The 17,014-nt window shown below is 45.3% G+C and overlaps 1 protein-coding gene across 4 annotated transcripts in view; it reads right to left on the bottom strand.

Moving 5' to 3' along the window:
• PDZD2 (PDZ domain containing 2) overlaps window positions 1–17,014 on the bottom strand; it is a 134,018-nt gene that overhangs the window by 31,766 nt on the left and 85,238 nt on the right. For 3 of the 4 annotated variants that reach the window (XM_088527288.1, XM_088527289.1, XM_088527290.1), the window contains one exon: window positions 1,708–1,819. In XM_088527288.1, coding sequence (XP_088383414.1) covers window positions 1,708–1,819 — 112 coding nt within the window. Of the gene's footprint in view, window positions 1–1,707; window positions 1,820–14,881; window positions 15,050–17,014 lie in introns of all 4 variants that reach the window. The other variant, XM_010218896.2, reaches the window with a different exon arrangement.

Here is a 17,014-nt window from a genome sequence, read left to right as displayed (position 1 = left end):
CCTGCAAATCCCAACTCACGCAGTACCATGTGCCATGCCACTGGGCAGCTACAAGCTAGATTTGATCATCTTCAAACAAAAACTTTTCCTGCTGCCCCAGGTTTTATAAGACCATTCAGTGAGGCTGAAATCTCCAGCACTGTCACTTGTGGTGGTAAAAAGACAATTGAGCCAGTAGCACTGGGACAGAAAGGAAATTCAGCTGTTCTCACCCAGTGGCACTTGCCACTGCACTAAGCTCTTAAATTTCATTTATTTAAAATTAAAAGGCATGACACTATAGCTGAATATGTTTCTAGAGGTATTGTGTCAATCTGAGGGAATTTTCTTCTGGAATGGAGAAAGGAAAAATGTGCCAAATAAATGTTATTTTCTTTCCTTCTGGCAACTATCTTAGTGTCTTGAAGAGGAGAAGAACATAAAAACAGAATTCACGTTAGAAACAGTTATTTGTCTTGAAGGACATCCTGTAATTAGTCCCCAAGTTTCCCGTTCCTCACGATGGGGCTCCTCCAATTCTCATTTCTTCGAGGTACCTACATGACCTCCGTTCACAGCAGTTCTCACACGTTTATCCCTGCAATTTCCCTGTCACACAGGGAAGGGCCGTCAACCCATACTTTACAGATGAAAACCTGAGATGCAGACAAAATTCACACAAGTTGTATTTAAAGATCACTTTAAACCAAGTTAAATTGCAGCTGCCACTGAAGGGGGCAGCTTTGCTTTCCCTTCCCTCTCCATTACCCTGTCCTTACACGGGACGGAATGGGCAATGCACAGGCCACGCACCCGCTGCAAAGTTACCCCACGAGCTCCAGACCTGCTTGAGGCCACCTGCTCCTCACCAGGAGGCTGCGTAACCACCAGTGCTGGCGCAAGGGAAATGCTGAGCGGACGCAGAGCTGGGGGCAGTGGCTTGTTTTCCCCAAGCACCAATGATTTTGCGACTGCTCCCATAGCTGGAATTTGTGCCCATCTCCAAGAGTGCAGCTCCCAATCCGCACCCTACTTTGGAGTCCAAAATTACCTCTGGTTTTAGAACTTTCATCTCCTAGGCCTGCAGGGAGCTGCGGTCAAACACACCCCGGTCAACTATTTTGGCAAGACCCAGCCTCCTGGCATGTCTTTTACTCCCAAACCTGCCAGGGACTCACATTAAGCCTTCCCCATCCATGTGCCTCCCGGAGCAGAGCTGGCTGCCCTGGAGGAGCACAGGGTTCAGATGGCAGCCTCTGCTGTCCTTGTTCGAAGATGTGGTGAGTCAAGGCAGGCTGAGCCCCCAGCTGAGTGAAATGGAAAGCAAGGTGAATGCAGCAGGGAGGGAGTCTCTAAGACTCCTTAGAGATGAGAAAGGGATTGAGTTCTGCATGTGGTCTTAGTGTTGACAAGTCAGGCACAAGGCAACACAGTAGAAAATGTGGGGAGTATCTGCCATAAATGGGTATTTTGGGGATGGCGTTTTGAAAGACAGCACCCCTCCCCTTAAAAACAAAGAAAGAAAAAGAAGCTTCCAAAATCTTTCTGTCAATATAATAGTTCAGCTCAGGAAGCTGAATGCAAACATTCTACAGCTAGATTTTTTTTTTGCCAATTAAACTAGTATGATGTCCAAAGGAAAGAAAACCTACCTCACTTTCAGAGAGCTAAAGGAAATATACCACGTAAAAATTCTATTGCTCCTATCTTTTATCAATGCTGCTTTACCTTGGGATCGACTTCTGTATTTCAATATGCCACTTCCCAGAGTTGGACTCTGGTTGTTTCCTTTGGACACTTCTGCACAAGCTGGATCTTGAGACTTCTCTGTTTCCATGACCTAAAACAAAACAAAACAAAGACCGAACCTGATTTACTTGCAAATCAGAGAAGTTGATGGAATTATTTTTATTTTTAATAAAATAAGGGATAAAAAATTCCACTGCATATCACCATTTTCCAAAGCATGTCAATGCATTAAGCCAGCACGTATTTTAGTAAGTAACTTTCAGGGGTGCCTTTGAACGCTACTAAATATTTTTTCCTAAGTGCATTCCTAGACAGCGATCCTCTGCAGGCACCATATAATGCCCCCAAAGTGCCTCCAGTACCCAAACCAGCTCACTCAGGAGCTTCTCCACGCATTTCCACAAAATGTTAGTGTAGCTTTTACTGTCATTTGTTCAGCTCAACAAACTTCCAGAGACATCACAACAACATCTTTATAGATACGACCACTTAAAGAAAAGTGTTATGTTATTGCTAGCTTCCACAGCTGAATAGCAATGAATGTTGTGGATAAAAAGCTAATTCAGTAGAAGGTGTTGAGGGTTACACAGCGAAGCAGCCAAAAGTCCGGAAACGCTCATCTTAAATTTACACAGAGAACCTCAACCCGAGTTGCCCTGAGTAAACGGCATGGAGGCAGGAGGAACCTGCTCATCCCCTGCCTGCTGCCTTGCGCTGACAAGTACAAGGTGAGTGTCAAAGGCTACTGGCATTTGCCCAGGTGCAGGTGACAATATAAGGTGACAATCTACAGCCCTGCCACCTCCAGCAGCATGGTCACACGCATCCTTTCCACGCTGGTCTCTCTGCAGGGTGCTGAGCTGCTCAAGGTTTACTTCACAAAACACGCAAGGACTCTTCACAACATACAGGCTGTGTGGAAGAGCATGATTTCTTTCTCTTCTTTTATACCTCCATTATTAAGATGCAGTGGTACGAGACTCTTACACAAACCACCACATAGTGATCCTCGAGGTGCTCCTTCTTCATGCCCTCACACCATGCTTTCTCCCCAACATCTAACACATTCTCTGCACAATTTTAGAGAGCTTATGACAAGGACAGAGCATATTTCCAACACCAGCTACTTACTGGCCATAGTACACTTCTAGTCTTTCACACAAACTAGCTATAAGTCCATTAAAAAAAAAAGAAAAAGCAAAAGCCACCTAATGCACCTTGTATAGCTAAAAAATAAATTCTATTGCCAGTTTTCAAGATTGAAAACAGCAATGCTGCTTCTGAACAGTACCTGCCTCCCATCCCACAATCCCTCTTCTCCCCAAAACAAGAAAACCAAAACTAATCTTTTGCAGAGTCTAGATCTTATGATTTTGATTCAAAGGGTAAACAATTCAGAAAAAGATAACAATGGCGGATAACAGGGATCTAGAATAGAAACTGCTCTTCAGTTTTGGCTTTTTACTCCTCTCTCTTCAACATTAATTGCTGTGTATCATTTTTGAAGTCTCACACTCTAGCTATTATTTGTTGATTTTTCAAGGCGCAGCATTGACCTCCACAGCTAGTACCAACCACTCTGCAACACAGTTCCACATAACGTGATTCCTCTGAAGACCAAAATAACTATTAGTCTAATAAAACCACTGCTTACCATTCGTCTATCCTCATGAGGGATTCTTTCCACACAAAAATCACATAGCCGGTGATTTTAGAGGAGTGAGAAGCAACCAGGCATCCAGAGGCAGCGCTAATTCTGGGGGGATGGATATTTGAAGCACAGAGGAAGAAAGCCCATCAGGGCGGCCTACGTGTAGCAGTCAGCTTTGTCTCCGCTCTGCAGGCAGGACGTGTGTACCAGGCTGTACAGCAGCCCTTATTTAGCAAGTCAGCTGCCCCGCGGAGCCAAAGATCATGTCCAGGTAAAACCGATCCGCACATTTAATGGAAAAGCACACTTTGTTTATGTAGGTAATCCTATCACTTAATCTTTGCTCTTCCTTATGAGCTGACCCTCTTTCCAGTTACTCTCTTTAACTTCCACCACATTCCCTGATACCTCACGTCTCTCCTATCTTGCATCCACTTCAGCTGCTTCCTCCTCCCTGACCTTCTCCCCGAGCCAGAAAGCTGCAGCTGGAAGTGCCGAGCCCACTGCCCGCCCGCTCTCAGCAGGCCCCTTCCTTCAGACCTCTCGACAGCCACAGCGTGGCCATGGGGACAGAGCAGAGACCCTTCCCTCAGATCCTCCTGAGCAGGGACCAGGAGGCCCAGAGCATCTCCTGGGGTCCTCCCACACCTCTCCCGACAGACTGAGATGGACCCAGTCTCACCAATCCGCCACCGGAGTGCAGGCAGCGCAGACAACAGAGCTGCTTCGTTTCCACGCTGCACGTGGACAAGAAGCGCCCCACATGGCTCCCCACAGCTCAGAGTGGTGGGAAGAAACTCGGGCTGCTCAGCAGCAGTCTACGCACAGACATACACACACTCTAATCCACCCTCTTCCCACATTGAGCCAGGGCTCAAGAGCCAACCACTTGGTACATCCCAGGTTCCTACTACACGGGATTTTGTTTAGGCTTCGATAGTTCTTGCAGTTAGTTAAACTATGCAACAGAAGCAAGTAGAGATGTGTCTGCAATTACACAAATTTCAACACGGTCAGGCAGGAGGAAGAATAAGGGGGAACTGCCACCTCCATTAATAAAACGCAACCTGTTTCTTTACGTCACTGCTGTGCAAGCCTGGAGGCTGCCAGCCTCCAGCCAGGAAACACCCAAGGGCACGGATGGCCGGAAAGGGGCACGCGGGTGCAAGCACTGAGCACAGCCTCAAGCCATTCTTAGTGGCTTCCTGAAATTACATTTTATCCAGCTTGGCTTCAGACTCCAGTAAGAAGTAAAAACATCTAAATTACCTATGGCTCTGTTTATTCCTTATTTTAGCAAAAATATTTTCCTGACATGGATTTTAAACATTGAGGGGAAGACATTCTAGTCCCCATGAAGTAGATCTTATTTAAGTTGTTGAGCTTGTCTAATAAACCACCAAGGGTTTTATCCTTCTCCGAAAACGCTCAGAAACCCAATCCACAAAGCTTTCAAGAGCTCCCAGCAGTCGTGTGTGTGTAATCTTTGGCTCCAACACTGGCTGCGCTGTCGTAACTTAGACAAGAAGAAAACGCAGCTCCACCTTATCCTTCTGGCCACACGTGAAGGTATCACTTTACCGTCTCAAGGCAGCTGCCAGGACTGTAACCATGCCACTTTAATTTTCCTTGCTTTCAAGGAAACAGAGCTTATTATTTCAGTTTTGAATGCCTCTCGTTAAACCAAGCTAATAAATCCTGCTCAATCCTGCCATTTCATCGTTAAGGACAAGGCGAGTTTTAATGCACACAGTAGTTTTGAGGGCAGACTAAAAATAGAGACCATTCTGACAGTTCATTAAGTAACTCCAGGACCAAGTGATGCTGACATCTCTATTGATTTCAAAGGAAACGGTGCTATCAGGAGCACACAGCCCTGGCATGACACCAGGATGAACAACTGCCCCCAGAGCCCTTTCTTGGCTGGAAGGGGCTTCCTTAGGGTGACTGGGCCCCTAATGACGCAAGATGAGGAGCAGGATCATGGAGAGGCTGCTTTGTTTAACCACAAACAGCTTGGCAGTCCTCGCTGCTTTGCAAAAACAAGGCAGCACACACGGGATGATACAATTTAATAAGCAAACTGCTTTGCTGCTGCTCTTTCTGAGCTCCTAAGTCGCTGTCTTTCCCAGCAGCGAGCCCATCCGGCTCGCCGAGGTGGAGCCTGCTACATGTCTTTGGTGAGGAGCGCTGGCAAAAGATAGACAAGTTTAACTTGATATTTGGGAGGTGAAATTGGTAGGCAGCAAGTGATGAGAATGAGAATAGAGTTAGCCCAAGCCGTGTGAGCCTCGCCAGACTCACTCGTACTGGCATGAGCAAAGGCTCAGACTCACTACCAGTTCCCGCCCTCCTCCCAAAGCAACATGTTCAGAGAGGATTGGCCATGCCCCGGCACACAGCAACGGTATATGAGCTCAGGGGATGGATCTTGGCTTCCTTGGTCCTGCCACGACCATGAAGGCCTTTCCTTAGCCGTGTTCATATTCCATGACCAGAGCGCCGGCATGGCTACATCCACCGGGCAGGATACACCCAACGACCCCTCTCTACCCTGACACTGGCTTCATGACAGTTGGTATCAGCCCCTATAGAGGAGGTACAAGACGCCCTTACCCAAATCTGGATTAATCTGCTCCCCACAGAAAGTCTTTCTAGTTTCTTGAGACCAGCTGATGCCTTAAAGGTTTTCAATTTTCCCAAAGTTTGGGGGATTTCTTTGAAGATAGGTTACAATTTCAGTTATTCCAGTAATTCATGGAATTCATTTCAGTTGTTCCAGTAATTATTTACTGCTTTCAGAGACGCAGCATGCTTTAAGCCTTAAATGCAACTCGCGGACAGGGAACTCCACAGGCTCTCTTACCTTGCACGGAAAGCAAAATACCTCCACTTCTAAATTAGTTCTTTTCCTATTTAATTGAATCCGCCCCTCTCATCCTCCCCCCTGATAAATTACAAAGCACAGTCATGTAATTTAGTGGCGTTAACACCGCAAAACAAAGCAGTTTTTTTAATCAGGAGAGGCGCTGAGCTTTCTGCAGTTTACTGCTCTGGTTTTACTGTGCATGCAAAGCTGCGGGGAGACGGGGATGAGCCTGAAGGCAGCTACGTGATGCACCCTGCTGAAACGCAGCACCTCTCCATGCCCGGATCACAGCCCGAGGAGAGCATGTCCTTGGTCCAAGCCAAGGCTGAGCCAGCCCAGAGCCCATTAACCCCAGAGCAAGCTGCATGACTCCCTTCCTTGCAGGGCATCGCCACTCCACGCGGTCACGACACCAGCGCCGAGATCCAAAGGGAGCTGGAGAAAAGCAGGAAAAACTTGCTTGGTGCCTCAGCTAGAGGAACCTCCAGCTCAGGGATCTGGGGGGCCTCAGATGGAGCTGGACTTGCTGGGCTGCAGCCCTGGGAACACGGTGGCCCTGCCAGTGCTTCCTCCTGTCCCGGGAAGGGGATGTGAACCCAGGCCCCCATTCACTCCTTATAAAGTGAGGGCTGGAAACCTCTCTGCTCAAGTGCAAGCAAGGAGATCAGGAAGTCAGATAAAGGTTTCAGAAGGGGAGCTGCCCTGTTTGCTGAATAGGTGGAAATGCTAAATAAATAAAACAAAAGCCTTTAAAGCCACCTCTTGAAGAAAGCCTGGGCTATCCCTCTACCAAATGCTTACAACATTCAAAGAAGGCCTAAGTTTTCACTGTAATGCAGTAGTCGCTAGAAAGAGCATTACGGGCAGCTCTAATAGATGCAGAATTCCAATTATCTTTAATTGTTCTCTCCCAAGTGTGCAAACTAAGCACACACAAACCTGCATTACGTGAAATGTAACCCAGCACTTACCAACACTAAGGCAGCAGCACCCGCCACTTGCACACGCTCAGCAAACACACTGCAAACGCTGCAGGACCAAGCAAATACTCTCCTCTTACCTCGTGCTCAGTTTGTTTTGCACAGGGGAGCCTCCCGTGCCCCAAAACTTTCACGAGCCTGGGACCAGGAATGCAGCACACAGACCAGGGCCCCCGTGCTGCTGCAGCCTCCAAGTCTCAGTGTCAACAGCCTTCAACTGAGCTGCTTTCAAAGACTCACTGGTACAATGCCATTGGTCAGGGTCACAGTTAAGTAAAGTAGGTTTAAGTTTCTAATTTTCAAGTGGTTGCTAAGAATAATAGAAAAGTTGTCCAAGAAGAGACATCACAGACAGCCATGACTCCTTGCAGACAGTAAGATCCTCCCGGCCATTAATTCACAATGTTTTGGGGCCAGATGACACTTCTGCAATTTGCCATGATTTTAACTACAAACAGCATCTGAGATGAAGAAAATAAAATTCACATATTTCTGAAATGGTTCACAGAGACCGCTGCTATACATATGTTTTTTAATACTTTATTTCCACCCCACCAAACCAAACCATGTTCGCATGCAGTATGTTCAGAGGCCACGAGATGTCTCTGTGTGCTGCACAGCGTTGCCAGAAGATTTGCCCTCCTAGGCAGAGGAGACGAACATGGAGTTCAAGTTGTATGAGAGCCGCTCTGGCTCTTCAGCTGTTTTCTTTAATAAATGCTCATGGCTTAGCACAAATCCAGAGCCCATACATCATGACAAACCACAAGCTGCTTCTGATCTTTTTTAATTGCCACCTTTTTCTGTGGGGTGAGGGACAAAGGCGGCAACAGGCAATCCCCAAAATAAACAGCTCTCCTGAGGGTGGAACGAGACCTCCCTAGCACTGAAGTTCACCCGCGGCTGCGGCGAGCGTTCCCAGGACACAGCTGGTGGAAAGCTCTGGATTTCAGTTCTCAAACCAGTTCGTTCATCTAAAGTACACGAGAGGATATGGAATCCATAAGCATTAAGTGCCATTCATATCTGAAGCCTACACATTAAATTGGCTGCCTTTATTCAAGCACAGTAAATCTAGAATACATCTGAGCTGAACTCAACGAGGACTGGACCGTGCACATGCTCAAGAATCTGCAGATAAACGCAGATGTGATGAGACGACATCCATGCTAGCTCTCATATCCTAGAGCCTTTATCATCTTTCTGCTAATGTATGTGAACTGAATGGCTGTGACAGCATCTCTCTTGTTCCAGTGCCACGAGGGGGTTATTTTTAGTTCGTTAAAGGCAGTTCATCTCCTCCAAACCTGGGCAATTATCCAAACAGCCGAAGGAGAGATGGGCTGTCCTGTATATCCGTTGCTTTATGGGAAAAACTCTCATTCAGAAAAACAAAGAACATACAGAACCTGTAGTGGAGATAAAGTGTGTTTCTATTACTCTGCTGACTTGGCTTTCAAATGCATTACATGGAAGAGCAAGAATTATCACTCTGGGCATTGTCTATGCTGATATTTATGGTCAAGTCAAGAAGGTTATCATCCACCAGCCAAAGCAACAGGAGATATTTCATTGCCTGTAGCCTGCATCATATCTACAAGGAACCCTGCTGATAATCAGTCTCTGGATGAAACAATTTCCCCTGGGCCTGTCTTTAACCCAGCAGCAGCAGAAAGCGGTCCAGGGCAGCGGGAAGCCAGGAACAGGCAGGCGTGCGACTGACGCTAGGAAACCTTCTCCTGACCCTGCAAACGTATCTTCATTAGCGTCTGCATGACAGCACAAGAATTTCAGAACCTGCTGAAAAGGGTAATGGTTTCACTGTCCCCGAGCTGCCTTCCATCACTCCTCCCCCTCCCTGAACTCATACAGAGCACAGAAATTCCCTTACCGTGCCCAGGGCCTTGCCTGCTCCCCCAGCAGCATCACCTGCCCTCAGCAAGTAGTGAGCAGCCCCAGGGCAAACCCAGAGGTTTGAAGAAGTTTCTTTTCACACAACAAGGCCTCTGGAAATAACAAGGCTGCTAACACATAAGAGGAACAGTCACACTGAGCAAGCAAGATTTGGCCCCTGAACATTTTATCATTTTCTCCTGTCCTAATTTCTCACTGTATTTACTTTTAAACCTTGTATTTGGCCAGTCTTCTGCATTTGCTGCAGGACCTACTGTGTCAGTTTGGCTGAAGCGTGAGTGAAGGGCACTGCAGAGGTGCAGACCCACGACATGCTGCACAAGACTGTATCTCACAAAGGCAGCGGAGGGTCAGACTTCCAAGAAATGCAGCACTGACAGCTGACCAGCAGCTCTGAGCCATGCTAAGCTGAGGCTGGACCCTGCTCTTGCCTGTCCTTTCAGGGGCTCAACACCCCAGAAGACCAACAGGAAGGAAGAGGCAGGAATTGCAAATGCTGCCAGCCCTTGCCGGGAAGAGGAAAGGAGACGTTTTGCCCATTCTCAAGAGCAGGGCCGGCCACATCCAAGCCTCACACCACACTCCTCATTCTCCCTCCACATGACATTTCAGCGCAAAGCAGATTGACGACAGCGAAGGGTCTTTTTCGCTTTCTAGACATCAGTTGTCTCTGAAAAGACATCCACGCATCAGCAGCCTCTTTCGAGGCTGCAGTGCCCTAATGGAGACGGACTCTGGAGCCCTCCAAGCAACGAGGGTCGCTCCTCGTGCTCTGTGCGTTGCTAATCATAGAATCATAGAATCCTTAAGGTTGGAAGGGACCTCTAGGGATCATCTAGTCCAACCCCCTGCTAATGGGCGAGTTAGGTTTCCTGCGCCTTTTCAATGCCAGCGTCTCCTCTGAAAAGCTCTCCCAGGGTTTCCAGGAGAACTTTTGACCCCAACAGTGTTTTTAAAGTTACAGCATTGTTATCACTCTTCCTTATTATGCTTGTACGGCTAGAGGTAACTGCACATGGATCCTCCAGCAAGGCAAGAGAGGCTCGCAATGGGAAAAAATGAAATGTTCCTTAAGCCCAGAGTTAAAAAAAAAAAAAGAAATAAAAATGGAGGTGGGGGGGCAAATGGATTTCTGCATATTCACAAAACAGGTTTATTTATCCAATTTCAGTGGCATGCCTTGCCAAAAATGTAAGTGGGTTTTGGCACAAATAAAGAAACCCAGCTCAGACAGAAATAATACTATTTAGGCTTTGACCAGCGACACCCTGTTTCTGCTACAGTAGGAGTATCCGTCCTGGGTGGGTCACGGCAGTCTCTGAATGCAATATGCCCACAACTTGGATCACATTGAGCACTTGAGGTCAATACAAAATCATTCAACACTAGGAAAAGGCGGGGAATGGGAACCAGAGGAGGGGACAGGGAAGGACAGAGTCTCCCTCCTCCCTCAAACACTGGCAGAAAGTGTCCCCAGGGCTGTGCTCTCCCTGCTTTCAGGGGCTGCCCAATCAAGCCCCCGCTCTGTCCTCTTGTAGTAAATTACTCAAACTTCTCATCCAATCATTCATATGAACCTGGTCACTACAGTTGGATACTTAATTAAGAAAATACTTGAGCATCATACGTTGAAACAAGGGCACAATCTTTCAGAAGCAACTAGGAATGGTGCACATCTCCACACGGACGTCCAGAACGCTCCAGAGTCATTAGATATTTTGCAAACTCTTGGTGGATCCGTTTTCAGCCCACAGTTCATTTCCCAGGTTGCTCTACCACCCAGCAATACAGTGACAAATAGGTTCAATTTCCAGCAACAGAAATGCTAGTAAAAATGAATTAGAATTAAAAATAAATAGTCTGAGGCAAATAACATCTTATTGTCCTATCTCACTTGGACACAAATAATGACATTTTAAAATATCAATGTCAATTGCACAAGGCAAAATATGGATTTGGGGTGGGAATTTAAAATCCCCAAAGTAATTCAAGACAATTTAACACAAGCTCTGTGGTCCAGTATTTCATATCTGAAGTTGAAGAACATTTTGGCCAAACTAGCTCTGAAAGAAACATGCTTTAAGGATATTAATGTAATCCTTTTGCTGCCTGGCAGCACAAGTTTTATTAAAGTTAGAACTTGAAGGGACATTTCATGTTAAACAGAGGTTTTACATAACCAGCCTTTGTTGAAACAGAGCTCCAATTAAACTGTATTTATGAGACTTTTATTAATGTAATACAACAAATGGCCTTTTAAGTAAGTCTTACAAGTGATATTTCTCTTAAATCACAGTTTCTGAGTGTCACAAAAAACTCTTTTACTGGGTTCTGAGGAAGCTGAACAGCTCAGCACAATGCCAAGCTGGAAACCCTGGAGCAAAACTTCAGGTTTTAAATAACTTGCTTACAGGGAAAGCACTGAAGAGGCACCTCCACCTCAGGAAGAGTTTTGTTTCTTTTTTTGAAGTAACACAGAATTTAGCCTGGAAGGGACCTCTGGGGGTCCCTGGTCCAATCCCTTCTCAGAGCAGAGGCAGCTTGGGTCAGGTTGCCCAGGGCCAGCTCCAGTGGAGCTCCGAATACCTATGAGGATGATGATATCAGTGTAAGTCTTAGCTCTAACTGATTATTTCTGGTGCCATGTCCCTCTGACTTCAACATGACTTCAGGAAAAAGGGTTTCCCTCTCCCAGGGTTTATGCAGAGCTCAGGAAGGGATATCAATCCCTCTGTGCAAAGCACCGTGCCTGCTGCTGCATTGAAAAGATGAGGTGTAAACCCCCCCCTAACAGCAAGTACAGTGGGACTATGATTTATGATTCTGCCCAGCACTGTGCTCTATTCACAATGAAGTTAATGAAAAAAAGACACTGGACAATGCTAAGAGCTTCCAAAATCCTTTGCCCTGGAAATCTGGTAGCATCTCTACATCTAGACTCCAAAATTGTGCAGATTTATGTAATGCTGGTCAGCAAACGGCCTGTTATTGCCTCCGACAATAACCACAGCCCATGGAGGCACGAGACACAACTGCCCCCAAGTCCTGCTGCTTGTGAGTGTGCAACAGTTCGTGGCACAGGGTTCGTTTGAAAGTCTTCCTTGCTCTCTTGGCCTTCTGGCCAGCAGCAACAAGCAGCAGTGGGAAAGAGAAGAAGCAGAGTCCAACTCTGGGACTACAAAAAGGAACATGAATCCCCAGCTGATGTTTTGAATTATTTCTTGTTACCTAACCACCCAGGACACGACACTGCTGACATCATCCATTTGAGGCTCTAAAAGTATTACTGCAAACAAGAAAAAATGCATTAACCTCTTGTCAGAGGGGAGAAACCTTGGGTAAAAAACACAACTCCTGACCAGAGTGAGGCTGGGAATCACCTCCAAAACAAAAGGTTCTGATGCTGAAACCAAGCTCACAATCTCAGTTACACTGGTCCAGACCTTGAGCACCTGCCCCACTGGAAGCCTAAATGCACTTACATTCATGTGAGTAAAAGAACAGACAAGCTTAGCTTCGGTATTAATCATCAGTCACACTGTCCCCTCTTATCTACAGTATATATATGGAGCATATATATGAGAGAAACCATGTGGTCATCACCAAGGGAGTTGGAAGAGCAGAGAACAGTAATTTGCAAAGCAAGTTTGCAGGAATATATATTATTATATACCTTAGATATAGATTTTTATACATGTATGTATATAAAAGTGACGCTTTTTGTTCACGCGGACCTTCCAATTGGCTTCAGAAAACCTTAGTGTGAAAAATCCTCTGCTTAGTCCTGCCAGCCCAAGTGAAGCGGTGCAAAGGGTCTCTCTGACACATTTACCTCCCTGTCCACGCGCCCGGCCCTGCTCTCCCCGCCAGACTACCCTAGCACTGCCAGCGCTGCGATGGGTGCCTGGTCGCTGTGGGTGAGCGGAGGCCAAACACACAAGGGGAAGGCAACACCTTGGACTGCAAGAGGAAGGGCTTCCTTGCAAGGGCTTCCTTCCTCAGTCAAAAAGGAAGAGGATTTGGCCCCCAAAGGCACAAGCAACTGAGCAGGGCTACATCACTCTGAACTCCACCATCACCCCCTACGTTACATGGAACATGGAGATACTACCATTTGAAGCCGCCACACAGGTAGCTTTACAATCAGGCCAGCACCACCAACAGCAGCAGTGGCACTCCTACAGGCTCCAGGGCTAGCTACAAGCTCTGCTGTGGGGTCCTGGCTGGGCTTGTTTGACAAGGCCTACAGTGACACACGGGTTACCTTGAGTTTCCTCTAGTGTTATTAGTCTGGAAAGGAAACACTCAGAAACATCGAAAAAAAGCTATCAATGAAAACCACAGAATCCCTTGCTGGAAACTCAGGGGCATATGAAGTGACAAATAATTGTTAACATATGCTGAAAATTTAACTAGAACAGTAGGTAGCTGCATCCTGAAGCCCTACATAATTACATTTTGCAAAGATTGATTTGAATGTTCAAGCTTTGCTGAGCCACAGCCTTGCAAATCATTACCAGAATTTGAAGTACAGTATCAAAAGGAATTGCAAAATATGGTTTTTTTTAAGCCAAAAGAATGCTTAGATGTCCACTCAAGTTAGCTCACAAATATTGGCATTATCATCAACACTAAGTATCCCTGATTTATTTGTTTTTCCCTCATTCCCACAAATAGTCAGCCTGGCACATAAAAAGAAGGACTGCACAGAAATAAGCAACAAGAAAACAAAATATGCCACACAAAAGACTTACTTGAGAGCTGGGACCATTATAAGCATATACTCAAAGTAAATCAGATATACAGGTATAAAGTGAATATCAGCATCAGCTAGGCTATAGTACAAGGCCCAACTTGGTGAGTGATTGGTGGTAGGAAAGATTGTAAATATAAGAATATAAAATAAAAACAAGTCTGTGAGATGTTTATGAGTCCTTCCAAATGTTTACAAAATTTATTGCCACAGAAAAGAGGGAGAAAAAGATGAAAAGAGAAAGGATGATCCCTTCAGTTGAATCCACCTGTTTTAATTTGCGTATAAACTTCGTAGGGTAGAGTTCATCATTTTATTCTCTGTCTACACAGTACAACAGAGGTCCAGGACACAGATAAAGCTTCTGAGAAATGCTACATTAGAAATAAATAGCAATAATCCACTTAATCTCTGCTAAATGCAGCCCAGAAGGGAATGCAAGTGAGATTATCAATTGGCAGCACATATTAAGTAGAGCTTCAGTTACAGTTCACAGACAGAGACTCTTGCTCTTCCCCCAAAAGTCTCTTGGCTTCAACAGAACAAGTAACAACTTGAAGAATTTGATCATAAGCTATTAAAAAAATTTAGTTACAAAAGGAGGGGAAAGAAAAGTGTGTTACTACGCAAGCACGGCAAGAGACTTCTCATCAGTTCCAACAAAAGCATTTGGAAGAGTGGAAAACAATCTATCGAGAGAGAGAGAGAGAGTAATAATAATAAAAACATTGCCACATAACTTGGAGGACACAGGAGCTCCTACTCCCCGTGATACTGCTCTGCTGTAGCACAGTAACAGAGAGACAGCAGAAGCTGCAGCTGATCATATCACCAGTTAAGCTTGTCGAACACTGTTAATGCAAAGGAGGGCTGGGTCAGATCACCCTGGCCCGACGACGTGTTCTGCGTCCATCTGTAACAGTACACGACGGACACAAACCAAATGTCAAGGGACAGAGTAAAAACATCACCAAAACCACACTTACAGCAACCAGTGTTTCAGGAGCCACATTCACTCCCTTCACATCTTCTTCCTCTGGCTCTTCATTTTCTTTATTGTCAGTGCAAGAGACAGTATCTTGGACTGAGCAAGTGCTAAGCAAGTCTGGCAAGCTGGTAGATGGGTACTTCAGAAAATCCTCTTCAGCAGATTCCTACCAGAGACACAACAAAATAGGTTACATGACATGCAGAGATTCACTGACATCTAGGCAAAAGTGTTCTGTTTCCCTTGCTCAGTGAGAGCTTCCTGATAAACCTCCCCCAGTTCCCTATTTCCACATGCTCGTAATGTTTCAGTTATAAAGAGCAGTACTGATTTTAAAGTGTATATATAGTAAATATAGGCCAATATATTTTCTAAAACATTTAAGATTTTATAGGAGAGAATTTAGAATGAATGCTTCTCCAGCAGCCTGCTCCTCCATGCCCTGAGTTTATTAGGTGTCATTGCAAGAAGACTCAGAGTTTAGAGAATCCATTACTTATTCCATCATGTCCCCAAATCACACTCTGCATTCCTGCTCTCTCCCTGTAGATACTCTTTTTCACACATATTCTATCTACATGCATATGAATAATAAGCTGATAGCACTACATTAGCAGAACAAAATGAAAACTGACCCACCAATCCTCTATGTAATCTGTCCTGAATGCTTAAGGATCCAACTCCATTCTTTGGCATGTTTTCTAGTAGGTAAACACAAGCATAAACTCAATGCAGTGGTGAGACACAGTCTCATTTTATTGCTTTCAGAACAGATCCTGTGTTCAGAGCACTCCCCAGGCCAAAGGGCAAGGCCGTTTTCCCATGCTAACAAATAATATCCAAAAGGATGTGCAGGAGAACACTTCACCTATTTACATCTTTCCTCAAACTGCTTGACACAAGGCAAAGATTAGATCCTCAGTTGTTTGGATTACCAAGTTCTCCTCCTAGTGACATGAATATTGTCCAAGTACACAGAGCATGGGCCAAAAGATTCAAAGCTTGATCAGAACCATGAAGAGCTTTATGCTGCAAGCTGATTCATGATTATTTTGATGCAGTTATTACATGAGCAAGGAAATGGTTTTAGGAAGAAATTTATGCAGGCTACTCTCCTCCGTTTTTGGAAGAAGCCCCGTTGTCTAACCAAAGTACAAAATGTACCTACTTCAGTTCAGTGTCCTGTTTTCAGAAGAAACACTGGCAGGGCTAATAACGCATCATGAGCCTACAGGAGGTCTCCAATGAACCTCACTAACAAAATGTTAGAGAAGATATAGGCTCTTTGCTTTGAATATCATCAGACAAAGTCTCTGCTAGACAAACAAGAGCATAGAGCATTATGGGAAGCTGTAAGAACATCCATAAACTAAGCCCATATTAAAGCTCCTTCAGGCTAGGGCAAACTAAAGGTGAAGCTTAAAAAAATAAATGCATGAAGTCCTGCACTGGGAAGTCCTGACATCATCCAAATTTTGTATCTCTCCCCATTCTAAAGCTCCATCCCTGGCATATGAGGAACTCCAGCCACGATTAGGCTTGGCAGCCCAATAAAAACTTGCATCAAGTCAAGAGAAGGAGCAGCAAACTCTGCTCTGGGAAAAAAGAGCGAACTTGGGTGGGCAGGCATTTCTTAAAGCAAAAATATTGTGCAATATCCCTCCAATCTCTCCTGCGATGAAAGAAAACTAAGAGCCCTAATGATAAATGAGTTCCACTCTCATTTCCCTGAAATTTCATGCTACTTTATCTGCAAGAACTTCAATCCAAGCTATTAATGGGGACAAATTAAGGAATTCAAACTAACAGATCATCATCAAGAGGCCTCAAGCACACAGCTATAACAAGAGGTAAGAGCTACAGAGGCTACACGAATCTGAAGAGGCTGAGAACAGCCTGCTCTATTTAGCAGGCTACATATATTTTAAGAAAATGTTTTTGGCCAGAATTTAAGTAATCTCTGCATGAATAAATACAGATTCATTTGCACACAGAACTACTGCGACAATACAAGCAAATGACTAACTTGGCCTACATCTTGCTGATTTGCCACGGATCTACTGCAGCTACTGACACATTTTTCAATAGCGGTGCGTTAAACTTAGCGAAGCAAACGCGTGTGTGTAGCCTC

Source organism: Tinamus guttatus, unplaced genomic scaffold (assembly GCF_059628265.1).
Source record: "Tinamus guttatus ecotype Peru unplaced genomic scaffold, ASM5962826v1 Tinamus_guttatus_pri_ptg000274l, whole genome shotgun sequence".
Lineage (NCBI taxonomy): Eukaryota > Metazoa > Chordata > Aves > Tinamiformes > Tinamidae > Tinamus > Tinamus guttatus.
The sequence above is the reverse complement of the archived record's forward strand: the minus strand, read 5'-3'. Positions and strand labels throughout refer to the sequence as shown.